General features: G+C 36.7%; 1 protein-coding gene across 17 annotated transcripts in view; it reads right to left on the bottom strand.

Moving 5' to 3' along the window:
• R3HDM1 (R3H domain containing 1) overlaps nucleotides 1-18325 on the bottom strand; it is a 205857-nt gene that overhangs the window by 48205 nt on the left and 139327 nt on the right. For all 17 annotated transcript variants that reach the window (XM_011285215.4, XM_045034798.1, XM_045034801.1 and 14 more), the window contains one exon: nucleotides 3227-3381. In XM_011285215.4, the coding sequence (XP_011283517.1) occupies nucleotides 3227-3381 (155 nt within the window). The remainder of the gene's footprint in view (nucleotides 1-3226; nucleotides 3382-18325) is intronic.

Raw genomic sequence — 18325 nt, 5'->3', positions numbered from 1 at the left:
AACTTGCCCAAGGTTGTATAGCTAGCAAGCAGGGAAGTTAAGATTTGAACCTATGGGGGGCGCCTGGGTGGCTCAGTCGGTTGAGCATCCAACTTTGGCTCGAGTCATGATCTCACAGTTGACGAGTTCGAGCCCCGCATCTGGCTCTGTGCTGACAGCTCGGAGCCTGGAGCCTACTTCCGATTCTGCGTCTCTCTCTCTCTGCCTCTCCCCCACGCATGCTCTGTCTCTCTCTGTCTCAAAAATAAAGATAAACATTAAAAAGAAAATATTTAAAAAAAAAAAATTTGAACCTATGCCCTCTGGCTCCAGAGTGTCAGCTCCTTAATCATCTCACTATTCTATCTGGCCTCTGTGATTTTGAAGTTGATTAACTTTTTTTTAAGTTAATTAATTTATTTTCACGGAGAAAGAGAGAGTGTGCAAGTGGGGGAGGGGCAGAGAAAGAGGGCACCAGAGAGGATCCATTGTCAGCATCCCAAAGTCTGATTCAGGACTTGAACTCACGAACCCTGAGATCATGACCTGAGCTGAAATCAAGAGTCAGACGCTTAGCCGACTGAGCCACCCAAGCACCACTGGAAATTGATTAACTTCTAAGTCTTGCCTATATAACATGTTACTGAAATGCAAACCAGTCTTTTTAAAAAACACAGTAATCCTTTATTACTTTCCATTTGGCTCAATTATTGCAAAGAGAAAGTTACTGGTTTGATTTATCCAATTCTGAATAACTCTTTCTGCCTACTGAGGGAGCGCAACATTCTAAAATTATTATTTATGATAGTATCTAAGTTAATATATATGGAAGACAGATCCAGGGAAAATGACACAGCTCAATCTAGATGATTTAAGCTATAGAATAATCTAGTGGTAAAGAAAAAATTGAAGTACCTAAAAAGAGAGAGGGAACAGTACTTGAGACCTATGGCCACCAAATACAATCTACTAAGGACAGATGATTTTTCTGGCTTATTTTTTAGATGGCATTTTATCACCACCTAGCCTGTCTACGAGAGGTAGTAGGAATTATAAGGCAAGTTCTTAATGCTCTATAGAGCCATCCTTCTCATAGTCTTTTACCCAGTTTGAAGATTATATAAAATACCTTGAGAAATGATTTATAACTTGTAAAAACAAGTATGCTATAGAAATTATAATTACTGTCTTAGCACTGAAACATTTTCAATATCTAGCTCTTTTTAAAGAACTATACTAACAAGTCTGTAATTTATTTGAAAATTGTATTAGTTACACCAGACTGTGAACCCCCTAGAGGTGAAGGGCAGATCTTATTTTCACAGTGCCTGGGTACTGGGTTAGGAAGCATGATCAAGGTCCTTGACAAGGGAGAGTTCCTGCTCTGGTACTGATCCTGTCTAATGTCTATGGAGAAGTAGGGGATGGGCAGTCTCATGTGCCTGGGCTCAAGTACAGAGGATAAGGAGTAAAAAGCATGAGAGATTGGAAAGAAAACAAAAATGTAAAACCTAGTTTTCTTTCTTCCTCAGTTGCTTTCTATTATCAGGAAGCTAGAAAACTAGACATACTGTTAGTGCTCACTAGCCCTTCCTTGACAATTCTGTAGTTTACATTTAATTTCAATTTAAAATTTCTGGAATTATATGGAATATGCTAGCACCTTTGCTCACATCCTTCCCCATCCCCAGGATTTCTTCATAACCAACTTATGCCCATAATTTTCTTTTAAGAGCTACTTAAAGGTTTTTATCTTTCCAGAGAACTTCTGTTATTTAAGTTCCTAATCGGTTCATGGTTTTATTTCATAATCCTGTTATGGGACTGTATACATCACCAACTTGTTTACATGTACATGTATCTTACTAACTAGTCTTATCTTTACCTCATTGAGATGAATGAAAATGGTCTTTGGATTTCTTAACAATAGACTCAGGTATGGAAAGCCATTAGGCTAATAAAACAAACTCACTTGCAAGTTATTCCAGAAGGATGAAGGAAAGGTAAAACAAATTTCTGAGAATGGGTCATATTACACTAAATATACCTGACCTATACATGAAACAATATGTATTTCTACTTTACAACTATAAATTAAAATCCACAATACTTTTAAAAAAAAATGTTTATTTATTTTTTTGAGAGAGAGACAGAGCACTGTCTCAGAGGCAGAGAGAGAGGGAGACACGGAATCTGAAGGAGCCTCAAGACTCTGAGCAGTCAGCACAGAGCCTGATGCAGGGCTTGAACTCACGAACCATGAGACCATGACCTGAGCCAAAGTTGGACGCTCAACCGAATGAGTCACAAGGCGCCCCCCAACGCACTTTTTACATAGAAAACTCAAATAGTTCTATGACTTTTATTTATTTACTTTTTTAAAGTTTACTTTCCGGGGCGGGTGTGGAAGGGGCAGAGAGGAGACAGAGGGTCTGAAGCAGGCTCTGCAATGTCAGTAGAGCGCCCAATGCGGGGCTTGGACTCATGATCCGGGAGATCGTGACCTGAGCCAAAGTCAGACAGTGAACCAACTGAGCCACCAGGTGCCCCAGTTTTATGACTTTTAAATAAATAGAACCAATAATAAAAAAAATTTTAAAGTGTAGTAGTTCTCTGTTAAACTATATTCAGTATTCTGTACAACAGTTATTCTGTGCTTGCGTAAATTGTTCTGGGGAATATAAAGACAAGATACACTTCATAACTCATTTTATGTAGTGACCAAAAGTCCACAACATTTTTAATACATGCTATGCCATTCCTTTCTAGGACTGGTGGTAGGGAAAAAGATCAGTTCCATGGAAAACCTGACATTCTTTTCTATTCTATCAACACTGATTTATAGTTTGTATTCTGCCTCACTCTTTTAAATACCTACCTCTCCCTCTATTTTCCCTGTCATCCCCCTCTCAACAAGACTTTCTAAGGAGCTGAAGAAAAGAATCAGATACTAGGTTGTTATATGTTTCTATCATTGGAAACATAGACAATGCCAAAGAAAATTTTCTTGCCAATACCAATGTGGTTCACGTGGTAGTACACATTTATTTATAAAAATTACAGAATTGAATGAACAAAGCAATACAATGAGGTAAAACAAAATTGCTATAACTAATACAACTCTTAGGACTATAAATTATGTATCACAGAATCATTTCCCCTATAATAAGAAAAGAAAGAAGATGCACTGTAGCTATGTATTTTATGTATTTACCTCTACCCAAAGATGCTAATAGTGACAACATACCTGGTATGATGGCACTGAAGGATATGGGATGACTACTCCTTGGATCTGATTTCCGATGCTGTTGGGCTGGCCACCAACTAGACTCTGACTCTGGGGTTGCTGAACTCCAACTAGTCCTTGGTAGTTTTGCTGGTGGTTGGGTATAACTTGATAACCTGTAACGGCATAAGGAGTTAAACCTTGCTTTGAATTTAATTTTTTTTCATCTAACATAATGTTTTTGTGTTTTAAGCAAATACTTTTGTGTTTTAAGATGACAAAAAGATAAATAAAAATAAAACAACAGAACTGTTAAAATAGCAAATTTAAAAAACCCTCATTATGAGAACTAACATTTAAAGGATTTACTGTATAGGTAACTCCCAGCTGTATTTTTCCCCACTTAAAATACATTCAGATAAAATTTGTGTACAAAGATTTCCTTTGTAGTTAAGGAAATTTATATGGTTTACATAGAAAATTACTATTCAATGTATATTATAACAACTATATATGACAACTGATTTCTGAGGACCAGTACTGGCTATATAATTTCTGGTCCCTGTGCAAGAGGAAAATGTAGGGCTGCTTGTTGAAAAATTATTAAGAATTTTAGTTGGTAACAGCAGAACATCAAAGCAAATCAGGGCCCTGTGTAACATCAGAGGTTGCATGCCCATGAATCTGGCTCTTCTGAAAACCAAAAGTAGAAAAGAGGAGAACCACTTTTATAGAATGGTTGTCACACTACGACAGGCATCCTTATATTAGGAATATGTAAAGGGCACAAGAAAAATGGAGTTATTTAGCAAGTTTTTAGATCATTTCCTTAATGTATTATTAAGGTCACTTGACAGAGAAACAGGTCCTTAAAGAGATTAAGTAATTTACCTGAAGTCACACATGAAACACCTAAGGGACAACTCTTCTCTAAATTGAAGGCACTATTAGTAACTTAAGTAGTAAATTAAAAGTATAAGTTTATTTTTATCAAGTGAATTCATGAGTTATTTAAACAAGAATCTCCACAATGATAATCTCTGAGTAGTAATTAATGCATTAAAAAAAAAAAAGAATCATATTTTGTCTCTTGACACCAAGAGGATTCCTTTAGGTAAACCCATTATCTCAAAATTAAGTAAATTACTAGAAGCTACCACAAATCTTTCTTTCTTTCTTTTTCCTTCTCTCTCTCTCTCTCTCTCTCTCTCTTTCTTTTATAAGAAACCAGATAAAAATAACCATCCAGCTTCAGGGTATTTGAAAAGTTTCTACAAAGATGAACCAAACTATAGTATTGCCCATGCAAATTTCTACAACTAAAGGTCAGTGAAATGATTTCTCTGGTAATACTATAAATATATTTTGCTATATTATAAATACCAGTTTTCATTTCTATGCTTATTAATCTCTTAAGCAACAGACATGGCAAAGATCCCATCTCAGGTACCGACTATAAATAACAGTATCAATGTAGTTGTCTGGGAGCCTCTATGATTCTGCTCAATGACTAAATAGCTAAATACAATCTGACATCAACCTTTTACAAAGAAAGAAATGCAAAGCATTATTTGTTATCTAAAAAACATATTAACAACAACAAAGTAAAAATCCAATTACAGTGAACTGTTTAACAGTGAACGGTTTTGTAAAATTATGCTAGGTCTATGGCAATAATACTTTATGGCCACGTTATAAATGACTTCTGATTATTCTAACTTTGTACAGAAAATTTATATTCTAATCCTAGTCAGTAATGAAGTGATGGATAATATGCTATTTCCTAAACCTTTCTGTGAGTGAATTTTCTATAATACTTAAACTCACAGGCAGAAAAAGGAAAAGGGGAGAAGAAACTTACTTCTTGTTCTTTAGTCTAACAGTTAACATTCAACCCTCTTTACAGTTTATCAAATCACATGTATTTCAAATTCATGCTCTAAATGCCAAACACCATCAAACCATACGCTGACACATTTCCACACCTAGGAACGTAGAGGGCAGGAATGGAAATGGGATGTGAAGATATGATCTTTTCTTGTGTTGGAAATACCATCTCAGAACATACACATACACAAGCATATACTGCAGTGTCAGAATTTGGGCTCAGCTCTTTATAGACTGGGAAAGTAACTTACGACAGACTTGTCAGACCTATAGTCCTATACAACTGAAAAGAAAAATGTAGATACCTGGCAGAATTCACTGTAATGTAATCTGACTTAAAATACCTAGACTTAAAACAGTCACATCCTCCCAGGGAACTTCACAACTATTTCTCATACTACTTTTATAGTTTATTCAAAACACATTTGAAGTTATGGGTTACCTTGAAATAAAACTTTGAAAAAGAAAAGCCAATTTATGTGCAAGTGTTCTGATTTCCTTTATTTATTTAAATTTACTAATTTCTGGAGATTCACACTGGAGCCTTCCAGCCTAAAATTTTCATTTAAAAAAATATTTTTTTTAATGTTTATTTACTTTTGAGAGATAGGGAAGAGCATGAGCAGGGGAGGGGCAGAGAGAGAGACACACACAGAATCCACAGCAGGCTCCAGGCTCTGAGCTGTCAGCACAGGGCCCGACGTGGGGCTCGACGTGGGGCTCGACCTCACCAACCGTGAGATCATGACCTGAGCCGAAGCCGGATGCTCAACCGACTGAGCCACCCAGGCGCCCCCAGCCTAAAATTTTCTTATGAAAAAAACATCTGACAGAGAACACTTTCAATAAATAGCTATAGATTCCATGTCATAGGACACTACATCATGGAATGTGCATCAGTAAATTTCTAATGCTATTTTAGATTCCCTAATGCAACCTAATCCCCATCAATATCCATGCCACAGTGTATCTCCACACAAACGTCATGCACGTTTTGACAATGTGACAACATAACATGAAGTCTAAAACATCCGACTCCATCACCTCATCATTTGTTACATAGGGTATTAAGCTGTGAACCCAGGATGTTACTGGTGGGTATATAAAGAAAATAAGACATAGTCCCGTTTCTTTGAATTAGGTATTCTTAGCCCTGATACTATATTAGAATAACAGTATAAAAAACACAAAAATAGGAGGGTGAAATTAATCCTGAAATAAGTAATACCATTTGAGCTTGGACTTAAGGAAAAAGAAAAATGTCAGGAAAAAGTATAGGGGCACCTGGGTGGCTCAGTTGGTTGAGCGTCCAAGTTCGGCTCAGGTCATGATCTCATGGCTTATGAGTTCGAGCCCTGCATCGGGTTCTGTGCTGACAGCTCGGAGCCTGCAGCCCACTTCAGATTCTGTGTCTCTCTCTCTCTCTCTGCCCCTCCCCTGCCCGTGTCTCTCTCAAAAACAAACATTAAAAACAAATAAAAAAAAAAGTAGCATAAACAAACTGGAAATATATTCTTAAATAAGAATAGAGCTATTAAAAATAAGAATGTAGAGGTGCCTAGGTGGCTCAGTCAGTTGAGTATCTGACTCTTGATTTTGGCTCAGGTCATGATCCCAGGGTCATGGGACAGAGCCCTGTGCCAGGCTTTGTGCTGAGCCTGGAGCCTGCCCTCCCTGTCTTTCCCTCTCTCACCAAAAAACCCCCCCAAAAAACAAAAAACAACACGTCAAACACTTAAAAAATTTGTTTTTGCATTTATTTATTTTTGAGAGACAAAGCGTGAGCAGGGGAGGGGTAGAGAGAGAGGGAGACACAGAATCTGAATCAGGCTCCAGGCTCCGAGCTATCAGCACAGAGCCTGACACAGGGCTTGAACCCATGAGCTGTGAGATCATGACCTGAGCTGAAGTCGGACGCTTAACCGACTGAGCCACCCAGGCGCCCCAGAATGTCAAAACACTTTATTTAAAAAAAAAAAAATTTTTTTTAACATTTATTTATTTTTGAGACAGAGAGAGAGAGCATGAACAGGCAAGGGTCAGAGAAAGAGGGAGATGCAGGATCTGAAACAGGCTCCAGGCTCTGAGCTGTCAGCACAGAGCCTGACATGGGGCTTGAACCCACGGACCGCGAGGTCATGACCTGAGCCGAAGTCAGATGCTTAACCGACTGAGCCACCCAGGCGCCCCATCAAACTCTTTAAAAGAAAGTATCTTTCCTAAGAAGCCCACATTAATCTTCTTCTAATTTTGTTCTTTGCCTTATTCCAGATGTTTTAAATGCTACAGATAACAATCCTAAGTGGCTCCTGCTGTGTCACATTTTACAAGCAGCCTGGACAAGGATGAGAGGCACAATGAGTTCCACTGCAGCCTCAGCAGATGGCCTAGGAGCAGACATCTGATCTCACTGCCAGCCACATGCACCAATAAAAAGCTCTCAGGGGGCAGGACAGGAAGATAGCCTGCCATTTTGGGAGCCCTGCAGCCTTGGCAGACAAAGTGGGGGCAGGCATCTGGTCTGCTGCTGGCCCTGCCTACCAACACAAGACTCTCAGGGGACAAGGCAGGGAATGCAACATGCAGGTCTGTATGGTGATCTGCTGAGGGCAGGCCTGTGGTCTGACCGCTGACACTGTCTAACTACAAGCCCACAGTGATCCTGGGCCAGTCTGGGCCCTAAACGGCACAGGGACCAAATCCTACCTACAACATGCAAAGTGGGCCATTACAGCCAAGAGGACTGAAGGCAAAAGTGGCTCAGCCACAAAAGCAGAGCACAAGCAACCCAGAGGAGCCACCACGAAGCACCTGGTTCTGGTAAAAAGGGGATACTGTGCTACTGAGCACCACTGGACCTCTTTTTCTTAAGGCCACTACTTTCAAGATCAGTAGACAGAGTTGACCTTCTTAATACACAGAAACAAATGTGGAGAGTTAGACAAAATGAGGAGACAAGAATACATCCCAAATGAAAGGACAAAACTGCAGCAAAAGGGCAAAATGAACCTGAGATCAGCGATATGTCAGGATAAAGAACTCAAAGCCATGGTCATAATGATACTAACTGGACTTGAGAAAGAAAAAATGGACAACTCAATGAGAATTTCAACAAAGAGAAAATATAAAAAAGAAACAGATGAAGAATTCAATAACCGAAATGAAAAATATACTAGAGAGAATTAGCAGATTAGAGGATACAGACGAACAGATCAGTGATTTGGAAGGCAGGTAATGAAAAGGCAACAAACTGAACAGCAAAAAGAAAAAATAATAAAAAATGAGACTAGGTTAAGATTGCTCAGTGACATCATCAGGTGTAGTAACATTTGCAGTATTGGGATGCTAGAAAGAGATGAGAGAGAAAAGGAGGCAGAAAATTTATTTGAAGAAATAATAGCTGATAACTTCTTGAATTTGAGGAAGGAAACAAGACATTCAGATTCAGAAGACACAGAAGGCCCCCAATAAATTAAACCCAACGAGGTTCACACCAAGACACTTAGTAATTGAAAGTAGTGTCAAGAAGAGAGAAATCCATTTTATTTTTTTAAGGAGGCTCCACCCCCAGTGTGGAGTCCAATGCAGGACCCGAACTCATGACCCTGAGATCAAGACCTGAGGTGACATCAAGAGTCAGATGCTTAACTGACTAAACCATCCAGGCACCCCTAAAGGACATTCTTTGAGTGGAAAGAAAAGGCCATAATCAGGAGTAACAAAATTATGAAAGAAAAAAAATTCATATGTAAATACAAACACAATCAAAGTGGTAGATTAATCACTGAGGGTAAAGCACAAAACCAGTAAAATAAATATATCTATGAAAATCAGTTAAGGGATCCACAAAATAAAAGGATGTGAAGTAGGGGTGCCTGGGTGGCTCAGCTGGTTAAGCGGCCAGATCTTGATTTAGCCTCAGCTCATGATCTCATGGTCATGGGATCAAGCCCTGCGTTGACCTCCTCACTAAGCATGGAGCCTGCCTGGGATTCTCTCTCTCCCTCTCTCTACCCCTCTCCTGCTCTCTTTCAAAATAGATAAACTTTTAAAAAAAAGTTAAGAAAGGATGTAAATATGACATCATATACATAGAATGTGACGTGGAGGGGAGTAAAAATTTATTGCTTTTACAATAGGTTCAAACTTAAATCAACTATCAATGTAATATAGACTTCTATATGTATATTATATGTGAGACTAATGGTAACCACAAAACAAAAACCTGTAATAGATACACAAAAAATAAAGAGAAAGGAATCTAAGTATTTCACTGAAGAAAGCCATCAAACCACAAAAGAGGAGAGCAAAAGAAGAAAGGAACAGAGAACAGAGAAGAACTTACAAAAACAACCATAAAACAAATAACAAAATGGCTGTAAATATATACCCATCAATAACTACTCTGAATGTAAATAGACTAAAGGCACCAATCAAAAGACACAGGGTGAATGCATGGATAAGAAAGCAAGACCCATCAATATGCTGCCTACAAGTGACTCACTTCAGACTTAAATACACATGCAGACTGAAAGTTAAGGAATACAAATAAATGTACTGTGAAAATGGAAGTGAAAAGCAAGCTAGGGTAGCGAAACTCGTATTGCACAAAACAGTCTTTAAAACGAAGATTGTAACGAAACAAAGAAGGACACTGCGTAATGCTAAAGGGAACAATCCAACAAGAGGTTGTAACAATAATAAGTACTTATGTACCTAACTTTGAAATTCCTACATATATAAAGTAACTATTAAAAGACATCAAAGAAGAAATGATAGTAATACAATAACAGTAGGGGATGGTAATACCCCATTTACATCAATGGATACATCCTCCAGATAGAAAACAAGGAAGCAGGAGCTCTGAATGACACACTGGATCAGACGGACCTATCAGATATATTCAGGACATTCTATCCAAAAACAGGAGCTTACACATTCAAGTGCACGAGACAGTCTTCAGAACAGATCATGTGTTATGCCACAAAACAAATTTCAATAAATTAAAAAAAAAGTCATGTATTTTTTCTGACCACAATGGTATGAAACTAGAAATCAACCACAAGAAAAGATTTGAAAACATGAATACATGGGGGCTAAATAACATGCTACTAAAATGGCTCAACCAAGAAATCAAAGAGGAATTAAAAAAATACATAGAGACAGATGAAAATGAAAACACAATGGGCCAAAATATTTGGGATGCAGCAAAAGCTGTTCTAACAGGGAAATTTACAGCAATACAGGTCTATCTCAAAAGCAAGAAAAACTTCAAATTATCAATCTAACTTTACATCTAAAGGAGCTAGGAAAAGAACAAGGCACAAAGTCAGTAGAAGGAAGGAAATAATAAAGATCAGAGCAGAAATAATGAAACAGATACTAAAAACACAAAAGAATAAATCAATGAAACCAGGAGCTGATTCTCTCAACAGATCAACACAAGTGATAAACCATTACCCAGACTCACTAAAAAGAGAGAGAGAGAGAGAGAGAGAGAGAGAGAGAGAAAGAAAGAAAGAAAGAAAGAAAGAAAGAAAGAAAGAGTGAGAGGACTTAAATAAATAAAATCAGAAATGAAGTGGGCGCCTGGGTGGCTTAGTTGGTTAAGTGGCCGTGGTTGACTTTGGTTCAGGTCATGATCTCGCAGTCCCAGGTCAGTCCCTGTATTGACAACTCAGAGCCTGGAGCCTGCTTCGGATTCTGTGTCTCCGTCTCTCTCTCTCTGCCTCTCCCCTGCTTGTGCTTTGTCTCTCTCTCAAAAATAAATAAACATTAAAAAAAATTTAAAAGAAAATCAGAAATGAAGGAGGAGAAATAATAACTGACAACCATGGAAATTAAAAGGATTATATTATAAAAACTTTATGTGACAAACTGGACAATCTAGAAGAAATGGATACATTCTTAGAAATATATAATCTTGTAAAATGGAATCAGGAAGAAACAAAATTTGAATATACCGATTACCAGCAATGAAATTGAATCAGTAATCAAAAAACTCCCCCCAAACACAAGTCCAGGACAAGATAGCTTCAAAGGGGAATTCTTTCAAACATTTAAAGAAAATTTAATACCTATTCTTCTCAAACAATTCCAAAAAACAGAAAAGGAAGGAAAGCTTCCAAGTTCATTGTATGAGCTCGAACTACTCTGATACCAAAACCAGATACACCACACACAAAAAGAAAACTACGGGCACAGATGCAAAAATTCGCAACAAAATGTTAGCAAACCAAATCCAATAATATACTATAAAAAGAAAATCATTCACCAGTGTAGAGTGAAATTTATTCCAGGGATGCAAGGGCGGTTCAGTATTTGCAAATCAATCAATATGATACATCACATTAATAAAGAAAGAATAAAAACCACATCATCAGCTCAATAGATGCAGAAAAAACATGTGACAAAAGACAACATCCATTCGTGATAAAAACCGTCAACAAAGTAGGTTTAGAGGGAACATACCCTGACACAATAAAGCCAATATATGAAAAACCCACAGATAAAATCATTCTCTATGGTGAAGAACATAGCTTTACCTGTAAGATCAGGCACAAGACAAGGATGTCCACTCTCAACAGTCTTATTCAACAAAGTACTGGAAGCCCTAGCTCCAGCAGTCAGACAAGAAAAAGAAATAAAAGGCATCCAAATTGGAAAGGATGAAGTCAAATTATCACTATTGCAGATGACATGATACTATAAATAGAAACTCCTAGAAATTCCACCAAAAAGCTACTAGAACTGATAAATGAATTTAGTAAGGTCACAGGATACAAAATAAATATACAGAGATCTGTTAATTACTATCCACCAATACTGAAGTAGCAGAAAGAGAAACTGAGAAAACAATCTCATTTACAATTACAACCAAAAAGGTACAATACCTAGGAGTAAACTTAATAAGGTGAAAGTCTTGTACTATGAAACTACTATTAATGAAAGAAATCAAAGATGACATAAACAAATGAAAAGATATTCCATGTTCATGGATTGGAAGAACCAATATTGCTAAAATGTCCATATTACCTAAAGCAATCTATAGCTTTAATGCAATCTCTATCAAAATACCAATATACTTGGGGCGCCTGGGTGGCGCAGTCGGTTAAGCGTCCGACTTCAGCCAGGTCACGATCTCGCGGTCCGGGAATTCAAGCCCCGCGTCGGGCTCTGGGCTGATGGCTCAGAGCCTGGAGCCTGTTTCCGATTCTGTGTCTCCCTCTCTCTCTGCCCCTCCCCCGTTCATGCTCTGTCTCTCTCTGTCCCAAAAATAAATAAACGTTGAAAAAAAAAAATTAAAAAAAAAAATACCAATATACTTTACAGAACTAAAACAAAAAAAATCCCCAAATGTGTATAGAATCACAAAAGTCCCCAAACAGCCAAAGCAATCTTGAAACAGAACATTCCTAGATTTCAAACTACAGTACAAACTTGTAGTAATCAAAACAGAGTGGTACTGGCACAAAAACAGACACATGGATCAATAGCACAATAGAAAGCCCAGAAATAAACCCATATTTATATGGTCAATTAATGTATGACAGAGACAAGAACATACAATAAGAAAAAGACAGTGTCTTCAACAAATGGTCCTGGAAAAACAGGGCAACTACATGCAAAAGAATGAAACAGGACCATTTTCTTACACCACATATAAAAATAAACTGTAAATGAATTAGAGACCTAAATGTGTGACCTGAAATAAGAATCCTAGGAAAATAAATATGTATGCAGTAATTTATTTTTTTAAAAATAAATTTATTTTAAATTATTTTTAAATATTAAAAATTTAATTATTAAATATTTAAATTAATATTTAATATTTAAATATTAAACTTAAAAACATTTTAAAATAATTTTTTAAATTATTTATTTAAAAAATACATTTATTTTAAAAAAGTAAATTACCCTCAATTTGGGGCTCAAATTAATAATCCCAAGATCAAGAGTCACATGCTCTACTGAGCCAGCCAATCACTCCCACAGGCAGTAATTTCTTCTCTGATACAGATCTTAGAAACATTTTTTTAGGGGTGTCTGGGTGGTTAAGTGGATTTAGTGTCTGATTCTTGATTCTGGTCAGGTCATGGTCTCACGGTTGTGGGATTGAGCCCTATGTCAGGTTCTACGCTGAGTATGGAGCCCGATTGGGTTTCTCTCTCCCCTTCTGCCACTCTCCTGTTCGTGCTTGCACTCCCTCTCTAAAATAAAATAAAATAATTGAAAAAAAAAGAAACATTTTTTTAGATATGTCTCTTTGGGCAAGACAAACAATAGCAAAATTAAACTACCGGGACTACACCAAAATAAAAATCTTCTACAGAGTAAAGGAAACCATCAATGAAACAAGGCAACTTACTGAGTGGGAGAAGATATTTGCAAATGATATATCTGATAAGGAGTTAATACCCAAAATATATAAAGAACATAAGTTCTTTATATATTGACACAAGTTGTTATATATGTTGACACAAGTCAACAACAAACCCCCTCAAATAATCCACTTAAAAAATGGCAGAGGATGTGAACAGACATTTCTCCAAAGAAGATATCCAGACGGCCAACAGACACATGAAAAGATGCTCATCATCACTTATCATCGGGGAAATGCAAATCAAAACCACAATGAGATATCACCTTACACCTGTCAGAATGGCTAAAATCAAAAACACAGGAAATAATAAGCGTTAACGAGAATGTAGAGAGAAAGGAACCCTTGTGCACTGTTGGGAGGAATGCTAACTGGTGCAGCCACTGTGGAAAACGGTATGGAGGTTCTTCAAAAAATTAAAAACAGAATTACCGTATGATCCAGCAGTTATACTACTTACCCAAAGAAAAGGAAAACACTAATTCAAAAAGATATATGCACCCCTAGGTTTACAGCTGCATTATTTACAATAGCCAAGATATGGAGGCAATTCAAGTGTCCAATGACTGATAAATGGATAAAGAAAATGTGGGATCATATATATACACAATGGAATATTACTCAGCCATACAAAAATAATGAAATCTTGCTATTTGCTATAACATGGATATACCTAGAGGGTATAATGCTAAGTGAAATAAGTCAGTGAGAGAAAGACAGATACTATTATGATTTTCCTAATGGAACTTAGGAAACAAAACAAAGGAACACACAGGAAAAAAGATTAACACAAAAAAACAGACTTAAATAGAATAAATACATGGTTATGAGAGGGAGGTGGCTCCTGGGATGGATGAAATAAGTGAAGGGGATTAGGAGTATAGGTATTTTGATGAACAGAATTGTTGAATCATATTACATACCCAACACCAGTAACATTGAATGCTAATTATACTTAAAACAAAAAAAAACAATCCATAGGTAATATCTAAAATTGTTCTTTTTAATTTTTCTCTCATTGTTTGTGCATGCCTTAAAAAACAATAAAATGGTGTGCTTTTTTAATAAGGTTAGAAACTTTAACACTCTTCCGTATTAAAAACAAAGAAAACCCATATCAGCTATCACACAGCTAAGCCAGTAAATGGGCACTCAATATTTATACTTACTGAATAGACAACAGAGGAAAACATATTCTTAACATAATAGAATCAAAATAATATATGCTTCTACATGAAACCAGAGGCTTACTATGTGTGCTGACAGGCTGACTGAGAATAGTGTTTTTCACTGTCCACATCTACCAAATGGCTCTGAAAGCAAAAGCTGAACTTAAATTTTAAGGTAATGCATTTAAAATAAGGTTAAACGTATTTAACTGCCATTTCATTAAAATGAAATCGAACCCTGTGATTACAAATCACCTCAGCGGATTCACGAATTCATGGGTCACTCATTAATCCTCTCCTTAGAAACTGTACTGCAGCTGAAATGCAGATTTCATGTCATTAACCTCAAGGTGCTTACTTGATAAGGAAGAACACAGAAATGTTTTAGTTTATATTTAATATGTAAAGCTTGAAATGAAGGTTTCATTTGAATAGTTCTGAATAAATCTGCACACTTAAAACATATCTAAAAAAAGCCTTATTTGATTATGTAATAGGTTTTCATGGTAGAACATTTGGAAAATACGAAAAAGGAAAAAGCCACTATGGAAAAACATCATTTTCATAAAACAATTATTCATAGATAATTACCATTTACTTTTATGTATAGGTAGCCTTATTTCTGTGCACAGATATAAATACACATATCCACTTACATTAGATATAGAAATGGCACATACTGTTTCAAAAGCTTTTCCATAGCTATGGATAAGGTCAACAGAAATTTCTAAAAAAACTATGGGAAGGAAGTATCTAAGTAAATGTTCTTACAAGACACTTAGACCTCAAGTTAACAATCAGAGGATTAGAAAAGAAATCAACTGATCTGAACTCTCTATCGTACTTTAAGGAAAAGGCATGTGTTAAGAAGTCAACAAAACAAAAAGACCTCAATATGTCAGAACAAACTATGTTAGTTTCCCATGGCCATTCTGAAATTCAGACCAAACACAAATTTAGCCCAAAATTCCTATGCCTCTTCATTTAGAATACTGCATAATTGTCATTTTTTTGGATGACACCACAAAGTAACATCAGTAGCTAACACTGACATGACATTTATTAGGTTTTGGGCACTGTTCTAAGTACTTTATACTTGCTAACTCATTTAGTGCTCACAATCTCATGAATAGGTATAATTATTACCCTTATTTTTTTAGATGAAGAAACAAAAGCACAGAGAGGTTCACACCTTGCCAAACAGGGTTTGCACATACTATTCTGATTCTAAACTTTCCTTTTCTCAGGGACAAACGCTGAGATAGAAAGAGTATTACAATAAGCAGAACACTGAACACCTAGGCTCCTTCCATTTTCTGAGAATTTTGGTTAATGAAGACTTTTACTATAGGTTAAGATACTTAAGTCTCAAGATAAATTTAATTATAGGAAAAAAACGAATGATTGCAAATAGTCAATTAACTAGGACTTTTTCATTTGAATTGAAGATTATTTTTAAGTATAAATGTGGTTATCCAAAACAGGAATCAGAGTGAAAAGCTGTTGAACAGTTAGTCCAGATGGCAGTTATAGGAACTTGGGGTTAAAAAAGGCCATATCTTAAAGAGTTTATACAATTAGCCCATAATGTCCTCTCCCCTGGGAGGGGGTCTCCTTCACTTGTTTTGCCCATTATTCTCAAGGGGTGTGGTTTGCGACCTCTTATATTTCAAGATAACAATTCCTTGCCTTATTATAATTAGATCCCACACATATAAGAAACAGTTGAGAAGAGGAAAAGGAGGCTCAAATATTTCAGGCTCATGTCCCTTGGTTTGTGTCTCTCAACCTGAGTATTTTTCAGGCCAGTCTTCAATATTCCTTGTTGGGGTTTAGCTTTGCTATTTTGCTTCAAAGGCTGACTTTGCTCAAAATGTACTACTCTGTTCCCATATCCCAGATGAAGCCACTTAAGATTTTTTTAGTAGAAATTTCATAATCTGGCTCTTCTCTGCAAAGTTGAGTTGCTTTGCCAAGAAGTCAGACTTTACACCCAGTGGGGCAAAGGGAGCTCTAACTTTGGACACCTGTGTACAAAGAGGCATGTGCTGTATCATGGGTGAAGTCTTAAGTTATTGTGAAGCAATGCTTCTCTTCTATTCACTCAGTAGCTTTACATTCATTTTTATATTTGAGGTAGGAAAAGCTAGCAGGTGTGAACCACACTGGATAGGAAGTTGCCAGGACCTGAGGAATTGAAGTTTAGCATCACTTAAAAAAAAAAAAAGGCGGGGGGGGGGGGGGGAGGGCATCATTTAACATTTCATGTTAAAAGGAGGGGAATTGTACTGGTAATCTGGACAGGTCCCTGAAGGTTTTTCTAGAAGTCACAGTGAGATGTTTGACCATTCATTCCAGTAATCACAAACCACAAACCACAACCTGGCAGCTGGTTGTATAAAATCCTTGAGTATACTCTCTAAAGACGAGGAAATCAGAAGTTGCAAAAAGATGACTTGACTTTATGGATGGCCAAAGACCATGGGATCTCTGATGGATGAAGTTACTACAACCACAAGGAAAACTAGACATAGTCAGTTGGAAAGCACAGAAAACAAATAAACAAAAATCCACATCATTCTACTAATCAAATTAAAGAATGTTACCATTGACTATGCAAGACAAAATCATTACTATTTTATTAGCAATGTAACATAAAGAATCATCTAATCACAGATATGCCTCACTTTATGCACACTTGGTAAATAAAATTTACATCTAAAAGAACTGTTCAAGTTGCTCACAAATTCCTCTGAACTTGTGTTTAAACAAAGGAATCTCAGGCTGCTGAGCATCAAGTTACAGGGTGGCACTTAGAAGAGAAGTGGCACTGTGGTTTAGGTTCATCATCTAATTATTCAGACAAAAGGAAGGGAAAGGACATAGTTCTGATAGTTTCAATAGTATATAGTTTGAAGACTGTCAAGTATGAGGAAAAAAATGCAATGATCTTGAAAAGAGGGAGAAAATTGAAGACTGGGAAAGAGGAAGTAGCTTCTTCGAGAATGAAAAGTACCATTAGGTTACTGGAGGGGAGGTGGTAGGGGAGATGGGTTAAACAGGTGATGGGTAGTGGCACACAGCTGGCTCAGCAGGAAGAACACGAGATTCTTGATCTTGGCATCATGAGTTCAAGTCCCACATTAGATGTAGAGATAAATAAATAAACTTAAAAAAATAGGTGATGGGTATTAAGGAGGGCACTGGTTGTGATGAGCACTGAGTGCTGGATGTAAGTGGTGAATCACTAAAATCTACACCTGAAACTAATATTGCACTGTATATTAATTAGCTGTAACTTAAAACCTTGGAAGAAAAAAAAAGTCTAAGAGAAGAGTGTTTCTAGTATTCTAACACTCAATATATCACCAACTTGGCTACACCTAAATTATTCTTTAATAAAAAGTGTTTCAATGTATCAAAAATTTAAAAAAAATTTTTTCCTGTGATTTTTCTATGTTTAACGTGGAAGTCAGAGGAAAAAAAGGATCTATATATCATCTATAGAAATTTGTGTCAATATTGTGGGAAAGCATGTATTTTGTAAAGCAAGCAATGCCAATATAAGTGATAACCAACAACAGAATAAACAACCAGATCTCAACATAGGTGTTATTTAACACTGTCATTCTCCTTTGTTAAAGGACTGCACTGCTGCAATATTATCCCATTTCTTCCAGCACT

Source organism: Felis catus, chromosome C1 (assembly GCF_018350175.1).
Source record: "Felis catus isolate Fca126 chromosome C1, F.catus_Fca126_mat1.0, whole genome shotgun sequence".
Classification (NCBI taxonomy): domain Eukaryota; kingdom Metazoa; phylum Chordata; class Mammalia; order Carnivora; family Felidae; genus Felis; species Felis catus.
Note: the sequence above shows the minus strand (reverse complement) of the source record. Positions and strands in the feature narration are given on the sequence as shown.